This window comes from Acomys minous, assembly GCF_964271855.1.
Source record: "Acomys minous genome assembly, chromosome: 8".
In the NCBI taxonomy this organism is placed as follows: domain Eukaryota; kingdom Metazoa; phylum Chordata; class Mammalia; order Rodentia; family Muridae; genus Acomys; species Acomys minous.
The window spans coordinates 117,143,967-117,171,233 of record NC_140489.1 but is presented as its reverse complement, the minus strand read 5'-3'; the positions used below and the strand labels follow the sequence as shown (position 1 = coordinate 117,171,233).

Here is a 27,267-nt window from a genome sequence, read left to right as displayed (position 1 = left end):
CTGGACAAATGTTTCAGAGTCCACATCCTTGGAACAGTTCTTGTTACCATTAAAGCTTTAACTTTGGTCCCTTGGTTTTGGAAAAAAGTCCCACACTTGGATTTGTCGGTATTAGTTGTCCTAAAACTAAAACAACATATTTCATGGTTGTAGTTAAGTTATACCTGAAGGCATAACAAACCTTGCGGCCCTGTGGGTCAAGGAATCTTGTACCTACACTCGCAGTTAGTTTTCTCTCTTTCAAATAGAGATCAGCTGCAAATGAGTGTTCTGGTTAGTTTTCTGAGATAGACTCTGAGTTAATTGCGGGAAATGTGCCTGGCCACTGTGCTCTCTGGCTGCGGGACCTGCAGGAGGAAGTCTGCTCTCGATGCTCCCAGCCCTTCCTCCCTTTCCAGTAGTGCCCGCCAGTGATGTTGCTGTGCCAAGACCTCTGATTTTCTAAGGAATTTGCTCTTTCTACAATTACTCACAAGAAGAAAGGCAATTTTCTTTCCCCATTCTTACCCTCAGTACCTTTCGAGCACTCTGTCAACCTGCTTACCAGGCTTCTTTAAAAGGTGTAAGTGGGGTGTTAGAGGAAGGCTTGACGCTGGACCCTGCTGCTCTAAGAGAATAAATTTTGATTCCTTGCCTTTTTTCTTAAAGTTAAGAATCTTGAGCATAATAGCTCTGAGTCTCTCCAAGTCATTGTGCCTGGAAAGGTTTTGTTCTGCACAATGGTTGCCTCGAAGCTAAAGTTAGAAACAAATTGTAAACGCTTCAGTGCTGCTGCGCCCGTTTGTGGCCCTAGGATAATAACTCTCATCACTGGCTGTCCAGGCAGCAGGCCGAGGACTGGTGGGAAAATCACTCAGCATCCTCGTGAGGTCCTCACGCTCTGAAAGAGCAGGCCAGGAGCTGCTGCTCAGCCAGGGTTACTGTTCCATTTGCTATTTGGTCATTTTGCCACCCAAGTTTGTATCCCCAGATAAACTTGATGGCCAGAGAAATTTCATGTGAATCTAGAGTCATGATAGATAAACCTGCTTCCTGCATTTTTTATCTTATTTGTAATTGATACAGGGCATTATTTGTTTACTTGAAACCTATTTTGTCACAATGAAGTAATTCTTAAATGATGTATCATGTTTGGACCAGACTCAGAAACTTAATATTAACTAGTAAAAAACATTTTTTATTCTTCAGCTCCCTCCTTGGGCCTGTGGATTCATAATGGATACAAATTCTGACCCAAAGAGCTGCCCCTTCCAGCTTTGCTCTCCAATAAGACCCCCAAAGTATTACATATACAAATTTGCAGAAGGCAAACTGTTTGAAGAAACTGGTCATGAAGATCCCATTACAAAGACTAGTCGGGTTTTACGCATAGAAGCCAAAAGCAAGGTAGGTGTGGCGATCTCTGCTTCCACCTCACAGACACTGAGAGTGCACTGTGCCAGACGTCAGCTTTGGGGCCGCATCAGCACCGTTTTTCTCAAGTCCCTTACAAAATCAAGTCCAGATGATTTTAGGAAAACATAGATTTTCCCTTAATTTTAACAGGCATGTTTTAATTTTAACATGGATTTAAAAGTCTCTAGTATGGGGCTGGAGAGATGGCTCAGCAGTTAAAAGCACTGGCTGCTCTTTGAGAGGACTCAGGTTCAATTCCCAGAACCTACATGGTTGCTCACAACTGTCTGTAGCTTCTTCTACAGGGCCTGATACAGGCAAAACACCAATGCACATCAATAAAAATAAATCATTAAAAGAGAAACTGTAACAACAACAAAAAATATCTCTAGAATGCTAAGCCTTTCACTTCACTTACTTATTTGTGAATTTTAAAGTTGAATTAATAAAAAGTAAATAGTCAAAGTTGGTATAGAGTTATGGCAATAGTTTTGAAAGTACAGCAAACCCTTGGATATAGGAGACTAGACTAATACAGGTCCAGCCTTGATGAGGCTGCACTGTAGTGCCAGAGGCTGAAGAAATCATCAGCAATGCATTGACAGCTACAAAGGCAAGCATGCAGAGTCCACTGGGAACGTGGTGAAGGAACCTTAGCAGTAAGTCAGGCTCCCTCTCTGAAGCAGCGCTGTGTCAGGTAACGCGGCTGCCTTAGTTAGGGCTTCTGTTGCTGTGATACAACACCACGGCCATAACCAGTCAGAGGAGAAAGGGTTTATTTTCAGCTAGAAAACCCATATTCTCTCCCCAGTGCCCACTTGTTGGCTCACAGTCATCTGAAACTCCAGCCCCAGGGAATGTGATGACTTCTTCTGGTCTCCGAGGGCGGTGCACACATGAGATGCAGACATACATCCACACGTATAAAGTAAATAATTTTATTTACATTAATAAAGTTCTGTAGGCCTTTGAAGGGTGCCAATAGCCATCACTTTGGTCTGCACGAGGGCTCATGTACTAATGTTGAGCATTTAGACAGTTTTGGGAGTGAGGAAATGGAAGCTGGTAGGACTTTTAAATCATCGTATTTGTAAATATTCAAAGATAACTGTCACAATGTAGCCTGAGGCATAGACAGAATGTTATACTAAAATTTCCAAGCTGAATAGACATTTTGGCTTGACCCAGAGGAATTTAGTTAGTACTGGGCAATGAAGAGTGCCCTTCAAAGTTACTGTCCCTCTGAGAGAAGCTGTGCCAATGTTCGCGCCAGCCCTGCAGCTCTCTCTTGGCTAATTATAGGCCAGCAGGGAGCGGAAGCCCCGAACCATGTTTACAGATGCCATCACCTCACAAAGCTAGTGTCCAGTAAGCAACATGCTGCGGAGTGCACTCTTGATACTTTAAACTAGGGACAAGCCACTTTACAACTCCCCTTGCGAGGGGGACGTCAGTGGCAGAGCCTTGCCTGGCATATGTCCTGGTCCCACGCAGTGCAGAGAAGAGACAGCAAAGGTGCCACCTCACCCGCCCATGATTCTTCATTCCAGGACGGGAAGTTAGTGCCAATGACAGTTTTTCACAAAACGGATTCTGAGGACTTGCAGAAGAAGCCCCTCTTGGTGCACGTGTACGGAGCTTATGGAATGGATCTGAAAATGAATTTCAGGCCTGAGAGGCGGGTCTTGGTGGATGACGGATGGATCTTAGCATATTGCCATGTTAGGTGAGTCAGCACCTTTCTCCTGGCAGATGAGTGTCAGAGCATTGTGACTACGACGATGACGACTACAATAATAGTATAGTAGGGGACCAGGTGTGATGGCACGCACCTTTAAGCCCAGCACTCAGGGGGCAAGGACAGGCGGACCTCAGCTGAAGGCTACATGGTGAGACCCTGTCTTAAAAAACCAGAGTGAGCAAACAAACAAAGCAAAACCCAGTGTACTAAGGGGCAGAAGCTCACTTTGCCGTGCGTATTTGGATGTGTATATTCCGAAGCCCGGGGGTCTTGACTCACACAGCAGGTTTGTTGGATCCAAATAACAACAGAGTAGTCTTAGGACCTGTGAATAGATGGAGCAGTGTTTGTGCTTGATTACTTCCTCTATTATTTCTATGTACGTCTCCTGAATTTAGGTTTCTCTTCTTAGAATTTTTGAGACAGGCTCTTACTTTGTAGCCGCAAACTCATGGCCCTTCAAGCGCAGCAATTACAGGTGATGCGCATCAGTGCAGCTAACGTAGGCTTCTCTGACAGGGCGTCTTTAAGCTGGGCTTCTTTTTTCCCATCTAATTCCTATTTTATTCTGTTTTCAAAACACCCTTATTTAATTTCTGCTTAAAACCTTCTCCGCCTCTCTATCTCCAGACCAAGATCCAAACTTGTCAGTAAAATTCTCATGATCTGGCTTCTCTGCAGGGCGTCCCCTGGCCTCGTGCCCTCGGATGCCATGCTGTGCCCCTCCGTGTCCTGGCACATGCTGTTTTATCTGGGTCTTAGTTTCCTTCACAAGTAGTTAAGTGTCATTTCCCATGCAGTGGTCCTCTGGGCTCATACACCCTAACCTCTTTCATCTCTCAGCTAAAGTTCAAATGCTTATGTTACAGCAGCAGCCATGGGGTCTGGTGACTGCTTTCCTTGTGCCTCTCTGAGCTTATGTGTTTTTTTGTTTGGTTTTCTTTTGATTTTTGTTTTTCAAGACAAGGTTTTACTGTGTAGCTTTGGCTGACTGGGACTCACTTTATAGACCAGGCTGTCCTCGAACTCACAGAGATCCGCCTGCCTCTGTCTCCAGAGTGCTGGGATTATAGACATGTGCCCCCACGCCGGGCTGCTTATGTGTATGTTTAAAGTCTGCTCTTGAACAGTCTATGGGAAGTAGTCAGTAGGCATTCAGACATATTTATTGAATCAGTTTTTTATTATCTTGACAGTTGCCAGTTTTTTGTTTTGTTTTGTTTCCTAGGATGGGCTACACGCTAGTAGTTTAGGCCTTTGCGGGCCAATCACAGTGTCTGTTGCATATTCATTTCTTCTGTTATGACCGCACCAGGCAGTGGTGGCACACACCTTTAATCCCAGCACTCAGGAGGCAGAGGCAGGCAGATCTCTGAGTTCAAGGTCAGCCTGGTCTACAGAGTGAGTTCCAGGACAGCCAGGGCTACACAGAGAAACCCTGCTGAAAAAAAAGAAAAAAAGAAAAGCATGACAGCAATTTTGAACTTGCGTGCCACACACAGGCCTGTGGTAGAGTTTGCTGACCTCTACTGTATCGCTTTTGTTTTCTTCCACTACAGGGGTGGTGGTGAGCTGGGCCTCCAGTGGCATGCTGATGGCCGCCTAACAAAAAAACTCAATGGCCTTGCTGACTTAGAGGCTTGCATTAAGACACTTCATAGCCAAGGCTTTTCTCAGCCAAGTCTAACAACGCTGAGCGCTTTCAGTGCTGGAGGGGTGCTTGTGGGAGCGCTGTGCAATTCCAAGCCGGAGCTCCTGAGAGCTGTGACCCTGGAGGTGAGTCCTGTGCTGGTCACAGACGGGCAGGTGTGCCACTGTCAAAGAGGGATCCGTTGGCCCTTTAAGGTGTATCAAAGCCTTTAAATGTAAATGAACTGTGACTCCCTGTGAAATTATCTTAATCTTCCCTGACAGTAACCTTTGTGGATTTTGCAGAATTTCCTTTGAGAGACTGATGGCTGTCCCCAGTGAGCCATTTCTTTATGCCAGAACACTTAGAAAGCCACAGCGCATAGGTGTGCCGTGGCTTCAGAAGTCTGCTGGAGTGTCCCGTGAGTCCAGGTGACTGTCCTCTGACGCCTCATCTGTGACAGTAGGCAGCCCGGCCACATTGTATCCCTGTACTCAGGGACTTTTTTTCTAGACAGCGTTATTTTGCTTTGTTTATTTTTTGCTGTACAGCTAGTCAGTCTCATGCTCAGAGTCTCCCCCTCCCCCTCCTAAGCACCAAGACGTTAAGTGTAGACTACCGCCACACTTGGCGTAGATACTCCATTGGTCTTTTTGGTGTAGGCCTGTCCTTTGAACTCACTTCTGGACGTGTCCTGCAGTGTTCCCCTAGTCCGTGAAGCTGTCCACGCCATCTGGCTTCACATCCATCGTCTCCCGTCTCCTGCTTAGGCGCTCTGGAAATTAATGACTGGGGCGGGTCAGAGTAATTCTTTTCAGGGTGCGTGCGTCCGTGGGTGGGTGCATGTGGAACAAGAAGTGGTAAGTTAAATAAGTATTAAATAATTTGATATAGAAATCTGTTGGTTTTGTTTTGTTTTGTTTACATATTCTTTGTATTGGAAATAAACCTAGCCACAAAGATAATAGCAGAATCGCTCACAATATAAAATGCAGCTAACCTTGAATTTTAGAGATTAGGAATAACCAGAAATACATGTGTACGGATATTTATCTCGGCTGCTCATTACAGTGAAGAATTAAGCATAGCCTAAATATTCAACACCAAATGTTTGTGTATGAGCCAAAGCCTTTGACTATAAGCACCTAAACTTATGGCTAATTGAAGCCGGAAGTGTTTACTGGAGCATTAGGTAAGAGTGAGTGTGTTCAGAACTAGCCCTGGAGGCTGCACAGCCAGGAACAGAGCTGGCCCAGCCAAGCTGCCCCTGGTGAGCACAGAGCACCTCACACTGCCTTTGCTGCTTCTGAAAACTGGGGAGACAGCCCGCGTCTCTTAAATTAGATCCACCATGGTGCAGGACAGTGGGCCCCTCCTACCAAGGCTAGCGAAGGCCGGGGAGTACCGCTCCCTATGCTTGCTAATGACACTGTGAGTGAAAGCTGGAAAGCACGTACACCAAAATGTAGATAGAACTCTAGGTAAAAAGCACCAGTCCTTTAATTAAATGCCTTTTAACTTATTTTTATTTTATGTGTGTGGGTGTTTTGCATGTGTCTGTGTGTATATGTGTCTCACGTGCATTCTTGGAGCCCTCAGAGACCACAAAAGGGTGTTAGGTTTCCAGGAACTGAGTTATGGACAGTTGTGAGCCACCATGTGGGTGCTGGGACTTGAACTCAGGTCCCCTAGAAGACCAGCCAGTGCTCTTCAACTGCTGAGCCATCTCTCCAGCCCCTCACAAATGTTCCTGTACTAATTAGGGCCAGTAGTTGTTTTTTATGTTTTCCAGATCTTACCAGAGTACTAATTATGAGCTTTGCTACAGAATTCCAGCAGGAGAAGGACTTTACATGCTGTTGGCGCTTTTCTCCCTTCTGAAACTTTCTAGGTGACAAAATCTAGTGTCATAACTATTTTTAGTGTATGGCTCAAGAATGTTAAGACATTTACTATATTATGCAGTCAGTCTCCTGATCGCAAATGTTGTGTTTCAAAACTGACACACATAGCATTGACCCCAACTCCTAAAACTACCTGAGTGCCCTGTCTGTGTGGTCACCTCTTGTAAGTGGTGTCATGCTGAACTTATCTTTGACACTTAGCTGCCCCTGACATCACCACATGCAGAGGCCCCTGGACTCCAGTCCACATGTTTGACCACAGTTTGCTTGTTCACTGTCCTAGTATCACTTTAAGACCCTGTCTCCTGCTCTTTGGGGCATATCTCTAGGAAGGAGGTGCTAGATCAAAAGGTAAATGTCACCTTCATTTGTTCCTTTTGTGGGACCACCATGCTTTTTGCCACAGTGACAACCATTTACACTCTAGCCCACAGTGTGAAAGTGGTACAGTTTCTCCATCTCATCACCAACTTTAAATTGTCTGATTATTGTGAGGTTTTTAATAGTATAATATTAATATATATATTTTATATATATGCCATCCTAATGAATGCAGAACTATATTCATTACTTTTGTGTGAGTAAAAATAGGGGGGAAAGGCACCAAATTAAAAACAAAAATTGTGAAATTAGAAGGTAAATTCTTTCTTGCTATGTAAATAGCTTTTAAGAAGTTTGAAAGCTCTCTGCCATCTGTGAATTACCAGCTATAGTTAAGCCTAAGATGGGTCCCCTCACACCTGGATATTTATGTATACGGGGAACTCGTGTGAAGCTCACTTCACCTTTGAGTCCATATGTAGGTCTGGCTCTCTTTTTCGTTGACTAGGCACCTTTCTTGGATGTCCTCAACACCATGATGGACACCACACTCCCTCTGACGCTGGAAGAGTTAGAAGAATGGGGGAACCCATCGTCTGACGAGACACACAAGAACTACATAAAGCGCTACTGTCCTTGTCAGAACATTAAGCCTCAGGTAGGGGGACACCGCTGCCCTCGCTGTCCTGAAGCAACAGAAGACAGCTGAAAGGCACACACTGGCAGAGACGAGACTTGAGGGGCTCTAAGAGGCTGTTTCTGCTGAGGATACCCAGTCATTGTTTGGAGTCATGACTGCTCACACGCCACGGTTGCTCAGAGACTAGCCTTCTCACCCCTTTGGCCCAGTATAACGAGATCAGATCAGTCATGGTCTCCCTGGACAGGAAAGGGCTGTCCCAGGCAGCCTGACACCATACTGCTGAGGCCTGCTCAAGAGTATGGGATTAGCAAACCCTCCCGGCACCTGGGGACAGATGGTCTGTAGGGTGGAAGGAGTCATGGAGGAATATAAACTCTGTGCATCTCTTCTCTTTTAGCCTTACCCTTCAATTCATATCACAGCTTATGAAAATGACGAGCGAGTACCGCTGAAAGGAATCGTAAGCTATACTGAGAAGCTTAAGGAAGCCGTTGCAGAGCATACTAAGGAAGCAGGTGAAGGTAGGAGGCTGCCTAACCAAGAGCTAACGGGGGTGCCCTCAGCCACAGCGCACTTCATGTGCAGACCAGATCACCTGCCTGCAGTGCAGAACAAGCTTTCCTATGCGGACTATTCACTTAAAGTCCACCTCGCTGCAACTGCCTCGCCTCTTCAGGAGTGATGTTAAAATAGAGCAGGCAGGACTCGAGGCAAAAAGTCAACGTGGAGGTCTGCACACATAGATTCATTCATCTAACAGTTACTGTGCTATCCTGTTGCTGCTTTCAGGTCATTCGTTTTCACCCGGGCACAGTGGCGCACACCTGTAATCCCAGCACTCAGGGAGGCAGAGGCAGGAGGATCTCTGTGAGTTCCAAGCCAGCCTGATCTACAAAATGAGTCTAGGACAGCCAAGGCTACACAGAGAAACCCTGTCTCAAACCAAACCAACCAAACACACAAACAAAAACAGAACTTTAAAAAAGATCATTCATTTTCATTAGATAAGAATTCTGGGATGAAGAAATGGCTCAGCGGTTAAGAGCACTGGCTGCTCTTCTAGAGGACCTGGGTTCAGTTCCCAGCACCCACATGGTGGTTTACAACCATCTGTAACTCTACTCCCAGGGGATCTGACGCCCTCTTCTGCTCCACGGGGGTTCTGCATGCCTGTGGGACACTTAAATTTACACAGTCACATACACTTGAAAACAAAAGATAAAAAAGTCGTTTTAAAAAAGAGAATTCTTCTTTTTGCCTGAAATCTGCCTCCTAATACATTTTGGGTTTGGAATTAGGAGGGACCCACCTATAAGTCCAAGTCTCCTGGACACCTCCGTTCCCACTCCTCGTTGCTACAGCTGGTGTTTCCACAGACCACTGACTCCCTCCTACTCACAACCTTTGACCCACTCCCAGGTCACAGCCATTGACCTCCCGTCTAGGTCAGGCCATTGACCCCTCCTGTGCTGTAGATCACAGTCTTCTCTGTGTGCCAGTCCAGGCACCCGGACTCCTCAGCCATTCGGTGTCCTGCTTGCCCTGGCCTCCTGCCCTTTGCCCTCCCATCTCTTTGGTGGTGCTGGTGGTGGCAGCTTGGTTCTGTGTTCCTTTGCTGTTTGAGTAGAGTACTCAAAAGGAAGGAAAGTGAGTCTCAGTTTTCAGAAGATCTGACTGCTGTTGTGTTAACTCTTTCAGGCTATCAGCCCCCCAACATTATTTTAGATATTCAGCCTGGAGGGAATCATGTGATTGAGGATTCTCACAAAAAGGTATGCTCCCCATCCGCCATGGACTGACAGCATGTTGTGTTCAAGGCTCTCAGCGGCCATGGCAGGACTGCTTCCCAAATGCCAGGAGCATGCAGGAGGGAGGGCCACTGTGCTCCCGGGCTGCCCTCGCCCCCGGCCACTGTGCTCCCAGGCTGCCCTCGTCCCCGTGACAGAGCTCTGCTAAGGATAACTGGGTCTTGTTGTTACAAAGTGTTTGCTTGTCCTGAATTAGAGACTCCAGGGTCAGCTTAGCTTGGTTAAAGACAGACTAGGGAACACTGGGATTCTAATTCTTCTGTCTAACTCTCAAGTCTGGTTCTTTTAGATTACAGCCCAGATGAAATTCCTGTATGAGGAACTTGGACTTGACAGCACCAGTGCTTTCGAGGATCTTAAGAAATACCTGAAATTCTGAACTGCCGCCTTCAGCTGGAAACTGGAAACACGTGGAAATAATAACTAGTCTTATTTCCAGTTGGTTTAGCAAAAGGGAGATTTTTTTTAAGTTATTACATGATTTTTTTAAAGTTGTTTTTTCATGTAAATTTTGCTTATTGGGCATCTCACTTGTCCTGTTCCCACCAGCACACAGCCTTAGCCCGGGGAAGTGGGTTCGGCTGTGCTCCCAGTACATCGCTGGTGGGGTGGAGAGGAGAAGGGGCCAGAAGGGCTGGGGCAGGGGAGCAGAGAGCAAGCCTCCCTTCCAGTCACAACAACCTCGTGTCTTTTAATAGCATTTTCTTTGGCCAGTTTACAATTCAGTGTCCTTCCTCTTTGCTAGTAAATATTTTTTTAGGCACTGTGGCTATGAGTCACCTTGCAGCTTCTACAACTCTACTTTTAAGGAAAGAATAGCATGCTTCATATTTAAATGCCTTAGTGTTTTGGAATAAGCTTTTAAACACTTTATTGTTCTTTCAAACATTGGAAAATCTTCCCTAGAGCAGTTGCCTCCATACTGCAGAAATATCTACAAGCTGATGCCGTCACGAGGCTTACTCGGTGGCGGCAGCTGCACATACGTTAAGGCCCGCAGGATGCAGGGTGGCCATCCTTTGCGGAGCTTCCTAACACAGGCTGTACAGAATGTCCAGGGCGCTGGAGTAGCATGCGCGGCTGGAAACAAAGCATTTGTCTTGGAAAGCTGCTTGATAATGGAAGAGAGTCTCCGTGCCGTGCTCCAGGATGACTCCCTCTCCCTTCTCCAGAGAAATGGCGCGCGTGTCCACATCGCTGCCTTTGAGGGCTGAATTGGTACTTAGTCTTACTCTCAGTTTTATAGGAAGATCTGAAATGATTTCCTGTAGATTTAGCACAGTTGATGATTCTCCAAAATTCAGAACCACAATGAAGACTTTCTCTATGCCGTCCAGTTCTCTTGCGTACACCACAGAGTGGCTGTCCTCCCTCAAAAGGCAAAACCAGCCCCTGCTGAGAAGCAGCTCGTTGGCGTGGAGCAGGCTCAAGTCCTGGTACAGCCTCAGCGCTGAGCTCGGCTGGCTCTTTTGGACCTATTTTTAAGAAGAATGTTCACATAAGTATTTTACTTTAAGAATTATCCCCCTCCCCAGAAAAGTTGCTTCCATTTGACCTTTAAAGTAACTGCCCAAATAAGTAAATAGCTGCCAAATTATAAAGCTATCCTAGCCTTTTTAGGATAAAGTTTATCCTAAAGTGATAAGAATCACAGATGCAGATTTTCTGCTGCTCTGGGAGTCACTTCGGTGTGTGCACTGCTCCCACATCATAGTGCTGCTGCAGAAGCCAGGTTGGACCCCCCCCCTCGATAATTTAACTTGCTGGAATGAAGTCACTATGCTGAGTTGTAACTGTCAGGTACAAAAGGCCACTGTCACAGGGGCCTTGGGGCGCAGCTTGGCTGCTCGCATCTGTAGGTAAGGTGGAGGGGCACTGTTGTGCAGAGATCATGGGTCCAACAGACATGGATTCTCTGGCCGCTGTCGATGGGAAGAGCACTGCAAACTGTGGAGCCTAAGATGCAAGTCAGGAAGGCCACGTTTGCTCTTTCTGCCTTTGTTCCCCCCCCCCCCCCCCGAGCCATACAAGATAGGTTTTGCCCATTAAATATTTGGGTTTATTTCACAGCTACACAAAACATACCTATTTAATACTGTTCCTTCCTCTCTTTTTCTCATAAGCATGTTTCTGTTCTGTCGTACCACGATGTCACTGAAACGCCGGGAATAACCTGCTGAATAGTTTTACCGTAGCTCCCCTTCCCATTCCTTGTAAGCATTTGCACTTCTAGTATTATCTTACAATTTCACTACCCTCCTTCCATATTTTATAATGTTTATTGAAGATAGATTATCAGGCAGATAATGCCTGTGTCAAAGAGTGTGAACATTCGATACATAATGCCAAATTATTAGTAGCTGTGGCCAAATCAACAGTAATGTTCACTGAACACACTCTTGCTGGCCGCGTTTCCTGGGGCAGCGGCGGTGGTGGTCATCGTCTCCTTGTTCTTGTTCCTGTGGGTAGATGCTTAGTAATGTGTATTTAATGGGTGTGTATTTAAAGATGTTCATTCTGGTGTGTGTATGTGATGTGTCGGTGTCATCACTCGCTCTCGGTAGCTTTAGATAATGCATGAGATTCAGGGTCAGTGCCACTCACGGGAGAGGCCCCGTGAGCTATTCTTTTCATCTACTTTCGTTTAAACTCCTTCTCTGTAATTGTGGACTTGCCTGTTTCTCTGCATTTCTCAAAGTACTTGTTTGATGTGTTTTGGAGCTTCTGTTAACATGCATAAAGATTTGTGGTCTTTAGTGGACTATTCAATTCTTTTCACTGTCTGAAAATTGCATTTCTCTCATATAATGCTTTTCATATTGAATTCTATTTTGTCTGCTATTAAATATTTCTAAGCCCACTTTTGTAAGTCATTGTTTGTGTAGGAAATGCACACACATGGTATAAACTTCAGTTGCAGGAAGAATATATACAAGACAAAGATTTCTTCGAGATTTCCTTTGAGAGACAGACAGGACATGATGGCTGATGGCATTCCTTCCTCTTTTAGGTGTCATTAATGGTAGCCTGTGCCTCTGCAAGCACATGTAGGTATCTTACACAGACCATGGCACCATCCTATGTTGTAGTTTAACATGTTAAATCCCAGCACTCAGGAGGCAGAGGCAGCCATATCTCTGTGTGTTCAATGCCAGCCTCATCCAGACAGAGAGTTTCAGGACACCCAGGGCTACACGGAGAAGCCCTGTCTCAAAAGCAAAGAGTGACCTCTCACTGGTGCAACCATTCTTTGTCTTAAGAGCTACATCTTAATCCCAAGAGCTAATGAACTGGCTTTTCTGTTGGATAGACACAGAAGTCATTTCTAACACTTCTGCCCTTACAAACAGTGCCACGGGCAAGACTTTGCATATTTGTCATTTGCACATACATGGATATTCATCGATACAGATATCTAAGAGAAAAACTACTAGATCAAAAAGTGCACATTCTTTTGATAGTCACATTGCAAGCTTTCTTTCCATTACAGTTGCCTGCAGTGGTTTCTTTTAGCTGTCTCTCATATCTGGATTTTGTCTGAATCTTAGCTGAATATTTTTATCTTTTAACATGAATTCACCCATTCACACACATGACTACCTTGTCTCAACATCCTACTGAAGCCTCATTTTATCTTTCCTTCATCTTATTCTTTTGTTTAGGAATTTCTCTTTTTAAGAGACTTCTGTCAGCCGGGCGTGGTGGCACACGCCTTTAATCCCAGCACTTGTGAGGCAGAGGCAGGCGGATTGCTGTGAGTTCAAGGCCCACCTGGTCTACAAAGTGAGGCCAGGACAACCAAGGCTACACAGAGAAACCCTGTCTCGAAAAACCAAAAGGGGGGAGGGGAGAGGGAGGGAGAGGCTTGCGTCAGATCAGTTGGTATGCAGCCCCATCCCTGACACTTCAGAAGGCCCACATTTACATCTGACCTCCTGAGCCCTTCAAACGTAATGAACACTTTCAAGTAAGTTCCAGAGAAAGAGAAGCTAGGCTTGCTGTAAAGACTTCTGTAGGATTTCCGTCACAGCTGAGAACTCTCAGGCCCAGACATTTCAGTGAAGAACTAAACACTGTGAATGATGTTCATTTGGGGCACTAGTGTACCAGGTCAGAGTTCACCAAAAACATGGTTTCTAAGCTCCTTACAGATTGAAATTGCAAGACTAGTGTGTGATGGGTTTCGCTGTCTCAGGTAAGGTTCCCACAGGCTCCGGGTGTTGGTAATTCAGGTGGACACTCACTCCTTATCCTAGAATCAATGTTCCATTCTCATCGATACTTACGTCCACATTCACGGTGTGGTAATCAGAACTGGTGGGTAGCCAGGTGTGGTTGCCTTCAGTAAACCCAGCGTTTGAACTATTATCCCATTGCATTGGTGACTTCGAGAGAAGGGTATTCTACATTGAAAGACCAAAAAGAAAGCAATGATGAGGTTATTACAAGAAACCCATCTGGGCCCTTCCTGGCTCCTTCCTGATCGCCCCTTCCGTTCTGAACTGCTGTCAGCATGCCCTGGCCTTCAAGATGAAAAAGCCTCAACGTACACAGGTCAGCTTCAAGCTTTCAGTTTGAAGATGCCAAATCATTTCTGTTGGAAATACAGTTTTCCAAACTGAACTTTTATGTGTTTAGAATCTGCTGGGGTTTTTTCCCCCAGAAAATAAAAGAAGATTTCCACTAGCAAATCAGGACACCCCACCCTGCTGTGACAAACTAATAGCATAGTCACAAACTGCCAAACTCAGCTCCCTTCTGCCTTTATCCACCCTGATTACTATGTGAATACCCACACACAGCCTCTGGTAGGAAAGGTCAAGTTAACCAAATCTTAATGAAATTCTCACACAAGTGAAAGTGAACTGCACAAATTGAAAGGTCAGGATGCCCATCTACCCAGCCACTCAACTGTGAGAACCACAACCTCAAACGAAAGCAAAACAAAGCCACACAATAGCAACAGGACAAGGCGTGTGCTGTGGTCACGTATCTAGCAGGTTAAAGTCCCTAACTATTTCAGGGAGAATACAATGATCCAACGTAATATCCAACGTAAGTCACTGGTCCTCAAATTTCAGCGTGTCTCAGAATCTGTGGGTTCTTTGGTCAGTTGTTTGGCTCAGCAGGTAGCATTTCAGTGAGCCCCTCAGCCACCAAGACAGCTGATAACCCTACTGTCAACAGTTCACAGTGGAACAGCAGCAGGAAATTGTCACTGCAGCCATGGCCCACAGCTAAAAATTGTATTATACTTACAATATCATAGCTTTCATTAAAATTTGTAAGAAAAATGTCTCCCATCCCTATTTCTTCTCCATAGTAAGTTATGGGTGTTCCCGGGAGCGTGAACAGAAGCATGTTCATGGTGTTGACATACTGGTTCCCCAAGCGAGAAGTCAGCCGGTGAGTTTCTGGTCCACCAGTCTGAAAGGCAGATAAGTTTTAAGAGCATGAAAGAGTTACCCTGCTTAAAATAGAAAGACCCACAGGCAGAAGGCTGCTGTGGACATGCTGGTGTTAGGAAGCCCAGAGGTGGGTCCTGAGCCCACCATCCGCCATGTAACTGGCCATGCACTACTTTGGCTGGTGGGCTAGCTAGTCCTGGGTCAATTTGACACAACCTAACATCTGAGAGATCAACTGAGAAAATGCCTCCACAAAAGTGGGCTGCAGGCAAGCCTGTAAGGCACTTTCTTAATTGATGGCTGATGTGGGAGAGCCCGGCCCATGTGTGGGCTAGTGGGCCTGGGTTCTATAAGAAAGCAGAGCTGGGTGGTGTTGGTGCATACTTTTGCTTCCCACACTTTGGAGACAGAGGCAGGCAGATCTCCTAGTTCAAGGTCAGCCAAGAAACCCTGTCTCAAGAGGGAGGGAGAGAGGAGAGAAAAGGGAAGAAAAGAAGGAAGCAGGGTGTGTAAGCCATGGGGAGCAAGCCAGGAGTAAGCAGCACCCTTCCATGGCCTCTGCATCAGCTCCTGCCTGCAGGTTCCTGCCCTGCTTGAGTTCCTGTCCTGGCGTTCATTGATGATGATTATGATGCGGAAGCTGAGTACCCCTCTTCCTCCTACATTGCTTTGGTCATGGTGTTTCTTCACAGCAACAGTAACCCTAAGTAAGACAAGAAGGCAGTGGTGACAGTTCTGAGTGCTCCTTGCCAATGGTACTGCAGTTCAGAGGACATTTAAATGATGCATATTCACTTTTCTCAAATATGAATAATAAATGTCAACAGCAAAGGAAACAAGTTCTTCTTTTCCATAACAGCAGGACAAGAAGCAGTGAGATGGCTCAGTGGGTAAAGGGGCTTGCCCAGTAAGCCTGGGAGCCAAAGCTCAGTCCCAGATCCTACCTAAAGGTAGAAGGAGAATATTGACTCACAAAGTTTTCCTGTGCTTTTGATGTGTGCACCAAGGCACATGCTCATCCACACACATCATACACATGTAATACATTTTAAAAGATTTATGAAGATCAAGATAAAAGACCAAAGCCAGTGGTGGTGGCTCATGTCTTCAAGCCCAGACTTCAGGAGGCAGATCTTTGTGAGTTCAAAGCCAGCCTGGTCTACAGAACAGCCAAGGCTACACAGAGAAACCTTGTCTTGAAAAACCAAAAGACAGACGGGCCCATCTAATGTATCTTTATTGTTTTGACATTTAAACTATCCAAAACCAAATTCTAGAGATAAATCGGGAGCCTGGGAAGATAGCTCGGGTAGTAAAGTGCTTGCTGCACACATGTGAACCTGAATTTGATCCCCAGAGCTCATGTAAAATGGTGGGTTTGGTGGCACACCCTAGAAATCCCATCACTGGGATGTGGAGGAGATGGGCACCTCCCTGAGGCAATGGCCAGACAACCCAGACTAATTGGAGAGCCCCAGGGCCCAGTGATAAACCTTCTCAAAAATCACAGTGGACAAGTCTTAAGGAGCAACACCCAAGGTTGACCCTGCCTCCCTGTACAGATACAGGCACATACACAAACACACATACATATATACATGCATGTATAAACATGCACATCCACATATGAACTTGCACACACATGCAAGACAAAAGGGAAGTTAGTTCTTGAAAAGAAATTTACAAATCTGGGCATGGTTTCTTGTACTTGCAATCCCAATTCAGAGGAGGTAGCCCAGATCCGGAGGTCATGAATTTGGGATCAGTGTAGGCTACATAATAAGACTCTATCTCTGCCAGTTGTGGTGGCGCACGCCTTTAATCCCAGCACTTGGGAGGCAGAAGCAGGTGAATCCCTGTGAGTTCGAGGCCAGCCTGGTCTACATAGTGAGTCCAGGACAGCCAGGGCTACACACAGAGAAACCGTGTCTCCAAAACAAAACAAAACAAAAAATAAGACTCTATCTCCAAATAAATACATAGAGTGGATAGCCTAAGAAATTTTCTGATGCGTTCTCCAGTTGTATGTGATTTCCATATGGTAATATCAGAACATTTGGAGCTTTTGTAAAAGCACCTGGCAATTCTTTTCTTCCCACGACACCACAGAACCTGAGTGCAGCACTTGCTGCTTACAGATCATTTTCACACCCATGTTTTATCTTAACCCCTCACACAACAGTGTGGAAGGACTGTGTCCATTTCACAGATGAAGGAACTTTGAGAAAGGGTAGATTCAAGTGACAGTATGACACAGAAGCAGCCTTTGACTGTGAACTTGACTGCTACCACCCGGGAAGGAGGCATCTTTCTTCTCCCTTCGATGTGATAAGATAACCCCATAACAGTCTCCTTGTGAATCACTATAAAGTGCTTTTCTAGTCCTATGGCCAGAAGATTCAGCCACCCATCTTCTCTCTAACTGTTCTGCAAACTGATGCCTCAAGTCGTCTGGACACAGAGTGAGTTCTCCCTTGTTAGAGTTTAAAGCAGATCTTTCCCTGAACAGTTCAAAGCAGTGGACACAGGTCTCCTTGATCTCCCAGTCAGAGAACACTCCCAGTCACCTACAAGCTACAGAGGCACTAGAAACTCGAAATGCTTTCTGTAACTGCTAAAACGACATCATAAAAGCTGTGACAGCAGAGGCACATCAACTGGCAGGGTAAGGATCTCAAAACAGCTGCTAAAGGCTGGGGATTCCGCTCAGTGCTAGAACACACACCTAGCATGCATAAGGCCCTGGGTCCACACTCCAGCACCACAGAAAATGATTTTTTTTTAATGTCCCAAACAAGAAAAATGTTGGCAAAAACAAAAAATCTACACTTAAAATTAACTAAAGGCCATGGTCATGCCACTGGTAATTAACTTATTCAGCAAAAAAACAGTGAGCTTCATATCTATAGTGCTTTAATTTCCCCAAATCCCTCTCTTCAAGTCCCTCTCTTCAAGATATGCTCAAGAACCCCACAAACAGCAACTAAAGAACAGATGCCTCACAGCCATGGGCGGGGATAGACAGATTTAAAGTCCAGTGGATGCTGCACTGCCTGGGACCTGCTGCTGCGTAAACTTTGCTGGAGCTCATTTTGCTTGAGTGTTTATCTAATGTGATGCAGAACTAGCTATGTAAACAGCAAGAGCCTCGTTCATCATAACACGTGTGACAACACTTTGCCTGCGTATGGCCATGACATTGTACCAACTGAGCTAAACTAAGGCCCAGAAGAAGAGTGAGATGCCCAAGAGAGGCCCACGAGCATCCCTGTGTGTGACGGGGTCCTGCCCATGAGCATCCTGTGTGTGATGGGGTCCTACAGCTGTCCGGGGAAGGCCTGGGAAGCTTTACCCAATGTTTCAGGTGACTTAAGGCTCTACGCACGCAGAAAGCAAAGTCTAAGGAAGAGTTGTAAGGTGACTGCCAACCACTAGAAGCTTATCCGCGCACACAGAACCCCTCAGCAATGGCAGGGACGTTCAAGGCATCTAAAGAATCTCCCCAAGGCTGGAGAAATGGCTCCCTGGCTAAAAGCAAACACCGGAACTTGGTTCCCAGGACCTACTTCAGGCAGGCTGCTCACATGTACCTGTAATGTCAACTCCGTGGGCTCCAGCGCTTTCTACTGGCCTCCATAGGCACTGCACGTGTGCTCACACCCACAACAGACCTGCACACGTACACATGATTTAAAATCAAAAGGAAAATAAAACCTTTTTCTAAAAAGAATCTCCAGTTATTAACAAATCAGAGACCTTCCTGGCCACACAAAACCAGGAACACAGACTACAGAATCATCTAAGAAATTGACTAAAGAATAAGACAATAAACACCGTGGAAGAAAAACATGATTTTAAGAATACTACCTAAAATAACCAGGTCTCTATAATAATAAAAATGTAAAAGACACATAATGTAACAAAACTATGGCCGTATCTGTGGAGAAAGCTGCTGGGAAGTGCTGCTGAGGTTAAGAGAAAGCAAGCTAAGCTGGATTTAGTGGCACATGCTTTTAATCCCAGAGGAAGGTAGATCTCTGCAAGTTCAAGGCCAGCATGGCCTACAGAACAGCCAGGGATACACAGAGAAGCCATGTCTTGAAATATATATATATATAAAAAGAAAAACTAAAGTACAAAAATTTTTCAAAGAGTGTTATTGTCTTTAGTTTTATATATAAAATTCAGGATACAAAAAAACCTTTACGTGAGCCAGGCATGGCGGCGCACGCCTTTAATCCCAGCACTCAGGAGGCAGAGGCAGGCGGATCAATGAGTTCGAGGCCAGCTTGGTCTACAAAGTGAGTCCAGGACAGCCAAGGCTACACAGAGAAACCCTGTCTCTAAAACCGAAGTCCTTCCATCAGTCTGGGTGCGTGCAGAGGACGTGAGCTCCATCTGAGGAGCTGCAAGCATGAGAGCCGTGCCTCACTATAGCATTTGGGTAACCGTGAGGAGAACCAGGCGGGAAGCTTGCAGTTGGGAAGCACAATAATAAAGTTGGAGGTCCCCTAAGAGAGCTTGGCAGGTCTGAACTGCAAGAGGAAGCAGAAAGCTTGACAACAGGTCAGCCGAGTAGGTCTAAACTAGAGCAGGAAAGGGCAGAGTGAAGAAAAAAGAGTGATGTCCCTGAGACCCGTGGGACCTATTATGCACATAACCGTGCACGAAAGAAATCTCAAGCGCAGAAGCCCAGCGATGGCGGCTGGAAGCGGGAAGCAGGGCTGTGTCTGCAGGTGTAGGTCGTGCTCGCTGGCCAGCGCGGGAGCTCTGCCTTCCATCCGGGTAGTGCTCGCTGGCCAGCGCGGGAGCTCTGCCTTCCATCCGGGCGCCACGTAAAACAAAGCACGACGCCGCACACCTAAAATGCTTGTACTCAGAAATGGAAAAAGAACCAGAAGCCCAGGGTCATCTCAGCAGCATAGGAAGTTTGGGGCCGGCTGAGGTTACCTGACAGGAAAGGGGTGCTGGAGGTCTGACAGGTTTTTCAGAAGAAGCACTTACTACAAAACGGAACAGTCCTGTGCCTTTCATTGTCCCCGAAGACCCTTCTACTGGACAAGAGATGGAAAGTGGAAGATGGTGACACTATACAGTCCAGGGTATTGTGGGTCTTCTTTATTTTATTTTACTTTGCGATAGAGTTTCACTCTGTAACCATGGTTGGCCCGGAAGTTTCTGTGTAGATCAGGCTAGCCTTGAATTCATATAGATCTGCCTGCATTTGTGCCCCCCACCCCCACCCCGCCAGAATGCTGGGATTACAGGCATGTGCCACCATAGCTGGCTGGGGCTTCACTTTTAAGATGAAAAGGTAAGACAAATAATAATAATAATAATAATAATAATAATAATAATAATAATAATAATAATAATAATAATAATACCAGAAAAAGTATGCACAGAAAAATGTACAGCCAAATAATGTGTTTATACTGTGTTATTACAAATGCCAAAAAGTCTTAAAATACTGAGTGCATAGTACAAAGAGAATGTAAGATAAAATTAATTTCTAGACAGGAGATGGTGGCACATGCTTTTAATCCCTGCACTAGGCAGGCAGAGGCAGGTGGATCTTGGAGTTCGGGGCTAGCCTGGTCTACAGAGCAAGCAAGTTCCAGGACTACCAGGGCTACATAGAGAAACCCTCACTCAAAAACAAACAAACAAACAAACAAACGAAAAGCACCAAGAAATGAAGGAGATTATCTCTCAGTGAAGAAAGAGTGTAAACGTGGCGAGTGGAGGGCACCATGTTTGTTTGTTTGTTTGTTTATTATTATGTATACAGTAGCATGTACATCTGCAGGCCAGAAGAGGGCATCAGATTACATTATAGATGGTTGTGAGCCATCATGTGGTTGCTGGGAATTGAACTCATGACCTCTGGAAGAGCAGGTCATGATGCTCTTAACCACTGAGCCATTCTCCAGCCCCCTGAGGGCACCATGTTTTAAAGCAGTGGTAGTAAAGCACACTGAACCACCGCAGTCGGCAGGAATGTCCTGTTCCCTCACACTCATGCCTCACTTGCTGACCTCCGGGGCAACTTCCACATCTGCAGGCTCCGCTCTGGGAGGAGCTTTGTGCCTCGTCTTTATCTTCTGCATCATATTTGTGCTGTGCCCTTCCCATGTTTACACACACTAGCCCTCACCAGCGGTCACTACAGACACACTCTCTCCTGCTCCACAGTCCAGGAGCAGCAGGCTAGGTGCAGAAGGGGAGAGAGCCTTGCAGAATCACTGTGCTTTAAATGCCTCTCCCATGATACTCTATGCCACAAAAAATGCCCTGACGTGCCGCCTTCCACACTGGAAACCTGTCTTTACTGGGATCGTAAGCTGTGGAGTGTGGGGTTTGATAGCCATCCCTCACCAAGCTCAGTGGAGTTCTAAGCATAGATAGATACTCATGAAGTATTGATTTAGTTGTGATAATCCCTCCCCTCCATGATAACAGCCTGTGCTGGCTAGTTTTATATCAGCTTGACACAAGCTAAAGTCATCTGAGAGAAGTGAACCTCAGTTAAGAAACTGCCACCATAAGACTGCGCTGTGGGCAAGCCTGTAGGACATTTTCCTAATTAATGATTGATGGGGCGGTCCCAGCCCACTGTGGGTGGAGCCATCTCTGGGCAGGCAGGTAGCTGGTCCTGAGTTCTATAAGAAAGCACGCTGAGCAAACCAGTAAGCATCCCCCTCCATGGCCTCTGCCTCAGCTCCTGCCTCCGGGTTCTGTCCTTTTTGAGTTCCTGTTCGAATTTCCTTCAACGATAAACAGCAATTTGGACGTGTAAGCCAAATAAACCCCCTTTCTCCAGCTTGCTTTTGGGTCACGGTGTTTTGTCACAGGAATAGAAACCTTGACTAAGACCATCCTGGTCAGAAGCTAGGACAGACCTAATCACTGAACAAGGTCACTTAGAGATGAAGGTCCACATCATTTTAGAAGTGACTATGCAGACAACAGCTGTGTGCTGTGTACGAAGGCTTACCATCCAATTGGGCCATTTTCCTTCTGGCATGTTTTCCATCCACAATGTGATCACATCATATACAGTGTGCCCAGAGAGAGCCTCGAGTGTGGTGAAGTAGTTGTTGAAAGGAAAATCCGCTTCCTTGATAAATGGCAAACCATAGTACATCATGGTTCTCTCGATGCTCTCGGCAGAGGCTGCCGTCCCCATGAACCTGGAAGATTGGAAAGCTCTGCTGACTTCTGCCGCTGACAAAGGAATGGGAGCAAGTCTGCAGCTGCTCAGAGTGTGCCAGGAGTGACGTGCGTGCGTGCGTGCGTGTGTGTGTGTGTGTGTGTGTGTGTGTGTGTGTGTACTACAGCATTGTATGCATGTATGAAATTGTCAAAGAAGTAATAAAAATTCCCTTTGTATGCATCCTCAGCTAGAGTTCTCCAGAGAGCAACATGTAAACACAAAATTTATTTATTTCCATTTGCTCTCTGCCTTCTACACCTGACTAAAACTCTAACATCTTGAAGACCTTCCTTAGAGATGTCCATCAATCCACTTAGAATTTTCAGTCTGTATCTTCATATAAAGTAAGGCTTTCCTCTTGCTATTGGTATGAAACCTGAAAAACACACAGGACGATAAGGTCACCTGAAATGGCCCCATCAGTGCCGCCATTAGCTGTGTGAGGTGGCACATTAGTGGAAAGTGAAGTCTTTTTTTCCCCTCAAGTCAGGGTTTCTCTGTGGAGTCTTGGCTATCCGCATCTCTCTGTAGGCCAGGTTAACCTCAAACTCAGAAATCTGCCTGCCTCTGCCTCCCAAGGGCTGGGATTAAAGGCATGCACCACCATCTTAATCTGTCAGTTCACTCCCCACCTCTGCCATATCTCCTGGGAGTTCCCTGCCTTCACCCAGATGGGGGAACTGCTTTCACTGGTTCTGTTGCCTGAGCTCCTTAGCAACACAAGGTGAGGACCCTTTACCCAATTTTCTTAAAACCAAATAGAGCTTAGGTTTTCTAAGATTTTTATATTCTTATAATATTTCTATAGAACTTTACTGGATAAGAGTTCCTCCTCCATAGTTATAAATTCAAAATGCTCCAGAATCTTTACATGCTCACATTCAAGATTTTTTTTTCTTGTTTTACTTTTCTTTTCTTTGGTTTTTCGAGACGGGGTTTTTTCTGTGTAGCCTTAGCTGTCCTGGACTCACTTTGTAGACCAGGTTGGCCTTGCACTCATAGCATTCACCAGCCTCTGCTGGGATTAAAGGCGTGCACCACCACACCTGGCTAAAGTGTTTCTGTCTTTTTTTTTTTTTCAGAGCTGAGGACTGAACCCAGGGCCCTGTGCTTGCTAGGCAAGTGATATACCACTGAGGTAAATCCCCAACCATTAAAGATTCTTAACTTACAATTTAAAAGCATTTCTTACATGCCAGGTGCTATTTTAAGTGATTTACATACATTATTAGTTCAATTAGTCTCACAAAGGCTGTGACTACTACTCTTCTATTTGTAAGAAAACCCAGCCCCAAGGTCACCAAGCTACAGAGTGGGGCCCCACCTCAGCGCCTTGATTGTGCAGATGTGCTGACCACTGGGATCTGTTGACATGTCAATTGGGATATTTGTGTCCACCTTTCTAGAAACCAAGCCCCAGCAACAATGATAAAAATAACAGTTCGTGGGTCTGGAGGAACAGTTCAATAGTTACAGCCGTGTGCTGCTCTTGAAGAGGATCTGAGCTCCATTCCCAGGACCCACTGGTGACAGACCTACCTGTAACTCCTCCCCTAGGGGCTCAGCACCTTCTTCTGGCCTGCCAAGGTGCCTGCATTCACATGTACTAAACTTATGCACAGACACACATACAAAAACGACATTCGGGGCTGGAGAGATGGCTCAGCGGTTAAGAGCACTGGCTGCTCTTCCAAAGGTTCTGAGTTCAATTCCCAGCAACCACAGGGTGGCTCACAACCATCTCTAATGAGATCTGGCGCCCTCTTCTGGCCTGTAGGAGTACTGCAGGCAGAACCACTATATACATAAATAAACAAATCTTTAAATAAAAAATAAGATAAAATAAACATACATTGTATGAAATTCCCAAAGGATTAATAGAAATATTATTTTAAAGCGCACGCCTAACATAGACCCAATATGTTCTTTCAACATTCTACAAAATCAGCAAAGATAAGTAACACGAGAGACTGTTTCACACCCTGGCACAGCCATATTATAAATTATAATTGTGTAGGTTAAATTTAAATTTTTTTTAATGTAAAAGTGAGGGCAGCAACATGGCTCATAGACTGCCATGAGAGCCTGGTGATCTGAGTTTCATTCCTGGAACGCACATAAAGATGGAGAGAGACACATGACCTCCATGTGTGATCCACGGCATGCGTGCCCTTACATATCACGCATACACACACTACACCAACAGCAACAACAACAACAATAAAACACAATTATAGTTATATAGGTTTTTTAAGAACAACTTAGGCCTGTGGTTACCGGTATCTGCCAGGCTCCCTGCTGTACTGGTTCATGGTCTCCCGGAAGTCCCGGACAATGTCATGCATTCCCACTTGAGTAGTGGTGAAGTCATGGTAAAGCTCTGAGTAGTGGGTGACTGTGTCCTTAGAAAAGCAGGAGAGCACAATTAGTGCCGTTTCACCACCCACCGGGACTCTCGTTAAGTTCAGACAGTCTTGTCAAACGGCTGGAACCAAGGAGATATCAATGGTGGTCCTAGAAAGTTCAGTGTACAAGAGGCTTGTGGGAAACACATACCCACAATCCTGAATATTGCATGAGCTCTTTAATTGGTAACTTTAAAAATCTGGTGAACAGGGGCTGAAGAAATGGTTCAGCAGTGAAGAGCACTGGCCGCTCTTCCAGAGGACCCAGGTTCAAATCCTATCAACCACATGGCAGCTCACAACTCCAATATGTGACACTCTCACAGTGACATACATGCAGGAAAAACACCAATACACATAAAAATAAATTACTTTTAAAAGCCTCGTGAAAAGTGTTTCTCTATCACCCATTTTAAAAAACAAAATTTAGGGGCTGGAGAGATGGCTCAGTGGTTAAGAGCACCGCCTGCTCTTCCAAAAGGACCCGGGTTCAATTCCCAGCACCCACATGGCAGCTCACAACTGTCTGTAACTCCAAAATCTGACACTCCCACACGAACGGACATAAATTAAAATTAAATAAAATATTTTTTTAAAAAAACAAAATTTAACCAAATATCAAAACCTCAGCCTCTGTAATAACAATAATAATAACAACAACAATAAATATAATAGGCTTAATTATAATCTTTGCTTAATGACTTCATCTCACAATCAACTATTCTTACCTAATCAACTATTAGGTAGGTAGGTAGGTAGGTGAGTGGGTAGGGAGGTAGGTGAGCTGGTAGGTGAGCTGGTAGGTGAGCTGGTAGGTAGGTAGGTAGGTGAATAGGTAGGTAGGTGATTAATGAAGTGATAAGAATGCACAAATTGGCTTAGGACAAAAGGTAGAAGCTTGATAATAAAATATCCTTGTGGAATTCACTTTCCTCACTTGGCCTCATCAAGAGCAAGTACTGTGCATAACAATTTTAGATTCTCTTCAACCACACAAAGTACTGCTAAGGTTCACTGCAACCGCTGCATGCTGCTGCAATTTGCTTATTTGGTGAATACAACATTCTATCCTATGACACACAATATGTTGGAGTGTGTTGGAACGACCGTCTACTTGACCATCGGAACTAGGCTGGCTGTAGAAGAGTGGTCAGCCAGAGAGTGAGGTAGCCTGGGCGCGCCCTCTGTCACAGGTGCGTTTGAGGTGAGACCAGTAATGTAGAGACCCGAGAGCCCAGGTTCTTAATGGAGTAGGCTCTGCTGGGATTCTGTTATCAACCTCTGCATAAGTCTCGAGCCTCCCAAAGCTTCTCTTGTTCATGTTGAGAGACTTAGATGAAACCTGGTGGCACTCAGTGCTGATTCCCTTCTGTTGTGGCTATGACCTTGATCACCTAGAAAACTCCCCTCTGTGAAGAAAGGATTCACAGAGAAACCTTGTCTCAAAAACAAAACAAAACAAAACAAAAACAGGGGAAAGGGTCCCCCAGATGCATGCACTAGAAAGGAAACACTGCTCATCCCTGTAACCAGCATCTTGGACTGAAGCAGAGAACACCAGGCTGGAGAGAGGCTTGAGGTGAAGACTGCTCACTGCTCCTGCAGAGGACCGCTGCTGCACAGGACCGCTGCTGCACAGGACCGCTGCTGCACAGGACCCCTGCTGCAGAGAACCGCTGCTGCACAGGACCACAGCTGCACAGGACCCCTGCTGCACAGGACCGCTGCTGCACAGGACCACAGCTGCACAGGACCCCTGCTGCACAGGACCACAGCTGCACAGGACCGCTGCTGCACAGGACCCTTGCTGCACAGGACCCCTGCTGCACAGGACCGCTGCTGCACAGGACCCCTGCTGCAGAGAACCGCTGCTGCACAGGACCACAGCTGCACAGGACCCCTGCTGCACAGGACCGCTGCTGCACAGGACCACAGCTGCACAGGACCCCTGCTGCACAGGACCACAGCTGCACAGGACCGCTGCTGCACAGGACCCTTGCTGCACAGGACCCCTGCTGCACAGGACCGCTGCTGCACAGGACCGCTGCTGCACAGGACCTCTCCTGTAGAGAACCTGCTTAGTAACCAGTACCCATCCAGTTAGCTCCGGGGGAGGCGCGGTGATGGGAAGATGCTCTTCTAGCTTCTGTAGGCACCTGCACTCTTGTGCACAGACTCCCATACAAACACACATATACATATAATTTTTAAAAATAACAAAATTTTAAAAACTGAAAAACAGTCTGATAACATTTTCAGATAAAGCAAAGAAAAAAAGTTTGAAGGAGGTCTTTACCGGAGTCTGCGATGCATTTACTTGGATTTCATTTCTCAGGTCCTTCGCTTCCAAAAGGAATTTTACTGCATCGAAACTAAAGCCATCAACACCCTTCGAGAGCCAAAACTGTATTATTTCCTAAATGAAGAAGCAAAACACTTGGTTACATCAACTCCAAACTATATCCAGGACATCAGCAGAGGGACCATCACAAGATAGGTCCACGCAGAACCTCACACTCTCGGCCCATAATTGGTCCCCTCAGTACCAGGAGCTGGGGCTGGTGAGCAAGCATTCCAGGCAGAGCTCAGCTATGGAAATGTTGCCAGGTTCCCTGGGAAATTAAAAAAAGAGGGACAGGATGCCCACTCCCCAAATTGGACTTGCTGTGTCTAGCTTTATTGTCAATGGGGAAAACTTGGAACTGAGAAGGATAGGTGGAAAGTCCTAGAAAGTTTCAAGAAAAAATAATGCTGTGATCTGACTAAAAGGGTTAACCATAATGTTGACGTATGGCT

General features: G+C 45.7%; 2 protein-coding genes across 4 annotated transcripts in view; one reads left to right on the top strand and one right to left on the bottom strand.

Annotated features, from left to right (window-relative positions):
- The window catches only part of PREPL (prolyl endopeptidase like), a 30,734-nt gene extending 20,839 nt beyond the window's left edge, over positions 1-9,895 (top strand). For all 3 annotated transcript variants that reach the window (XM_084793149.1, XM_084793148.1, XM_084793147.1), the window contains 7 exons: positions 1,189-1,386; positions 2,946-3,121; positions 4,696-4,912; positions 7,500-7,649; positions 8,032-8,155; positions 9,333-9,406; positions 9,732-9,895. In XM_084793149.1, the coding sequence (XP_084649275.1) occupies positions 1,189-1,386; positions 2,946-3,121; positions 4,696-4,912; positions 7,500-7,649; positions 8,032-8,155; positions 9,333-9,406; positions 9,732-9,821 (1,029 nt within the window). In that variant the 3' untranslated portion in view covers positions 9,822-9,895. The remainder of the gene's footprint in view (positions 1-1,188; positions 1,387-2,945; positions 3,122-4,695; positions 4,913-7,499; positions 7,650-8,031; positions 8,156-9,332; positions 9,407-9,731) is intronic.
- Positions 9,896-10,296: 401 nt separating this feature from the next.
- SLC3A1 (solute carrier family 3 member 1) overlaps positions 10,297-27,267 on the bottom strand; it is a 32,180-nt gene continuing 15,209 nt past the window's right edge. Inside the window, exons 5-10 of the mRNA XM_084793150.1 lie at positions 26,768-26,887; positions 24,344-24,468; positions 21,848-22,043; positions 14,702-14,869; positions 13,729-13,845; positions 10,297-10,917 (exon numbers count right to left, since the gene is read on the bottom strand). Coding sequence (XP_084649276.1) covers positions 10,474-10,917; positions 13,729-13,845; positions 14,702-14,869; positions 21,848-22,043; positions 24,344-24,468; positions 26,768-26,887 — 1,170 coding nt within the window. The 3' untranslated portion in view covers positions 10,297-10,473. The remainder of the gene's footprint in view (positions 10,918-13,728; positions 13,846-14,701; positions 14,870-21,847; positions 22,044-24,343; positions 24,469-26,767; positions 26,888-27,267) is intronic.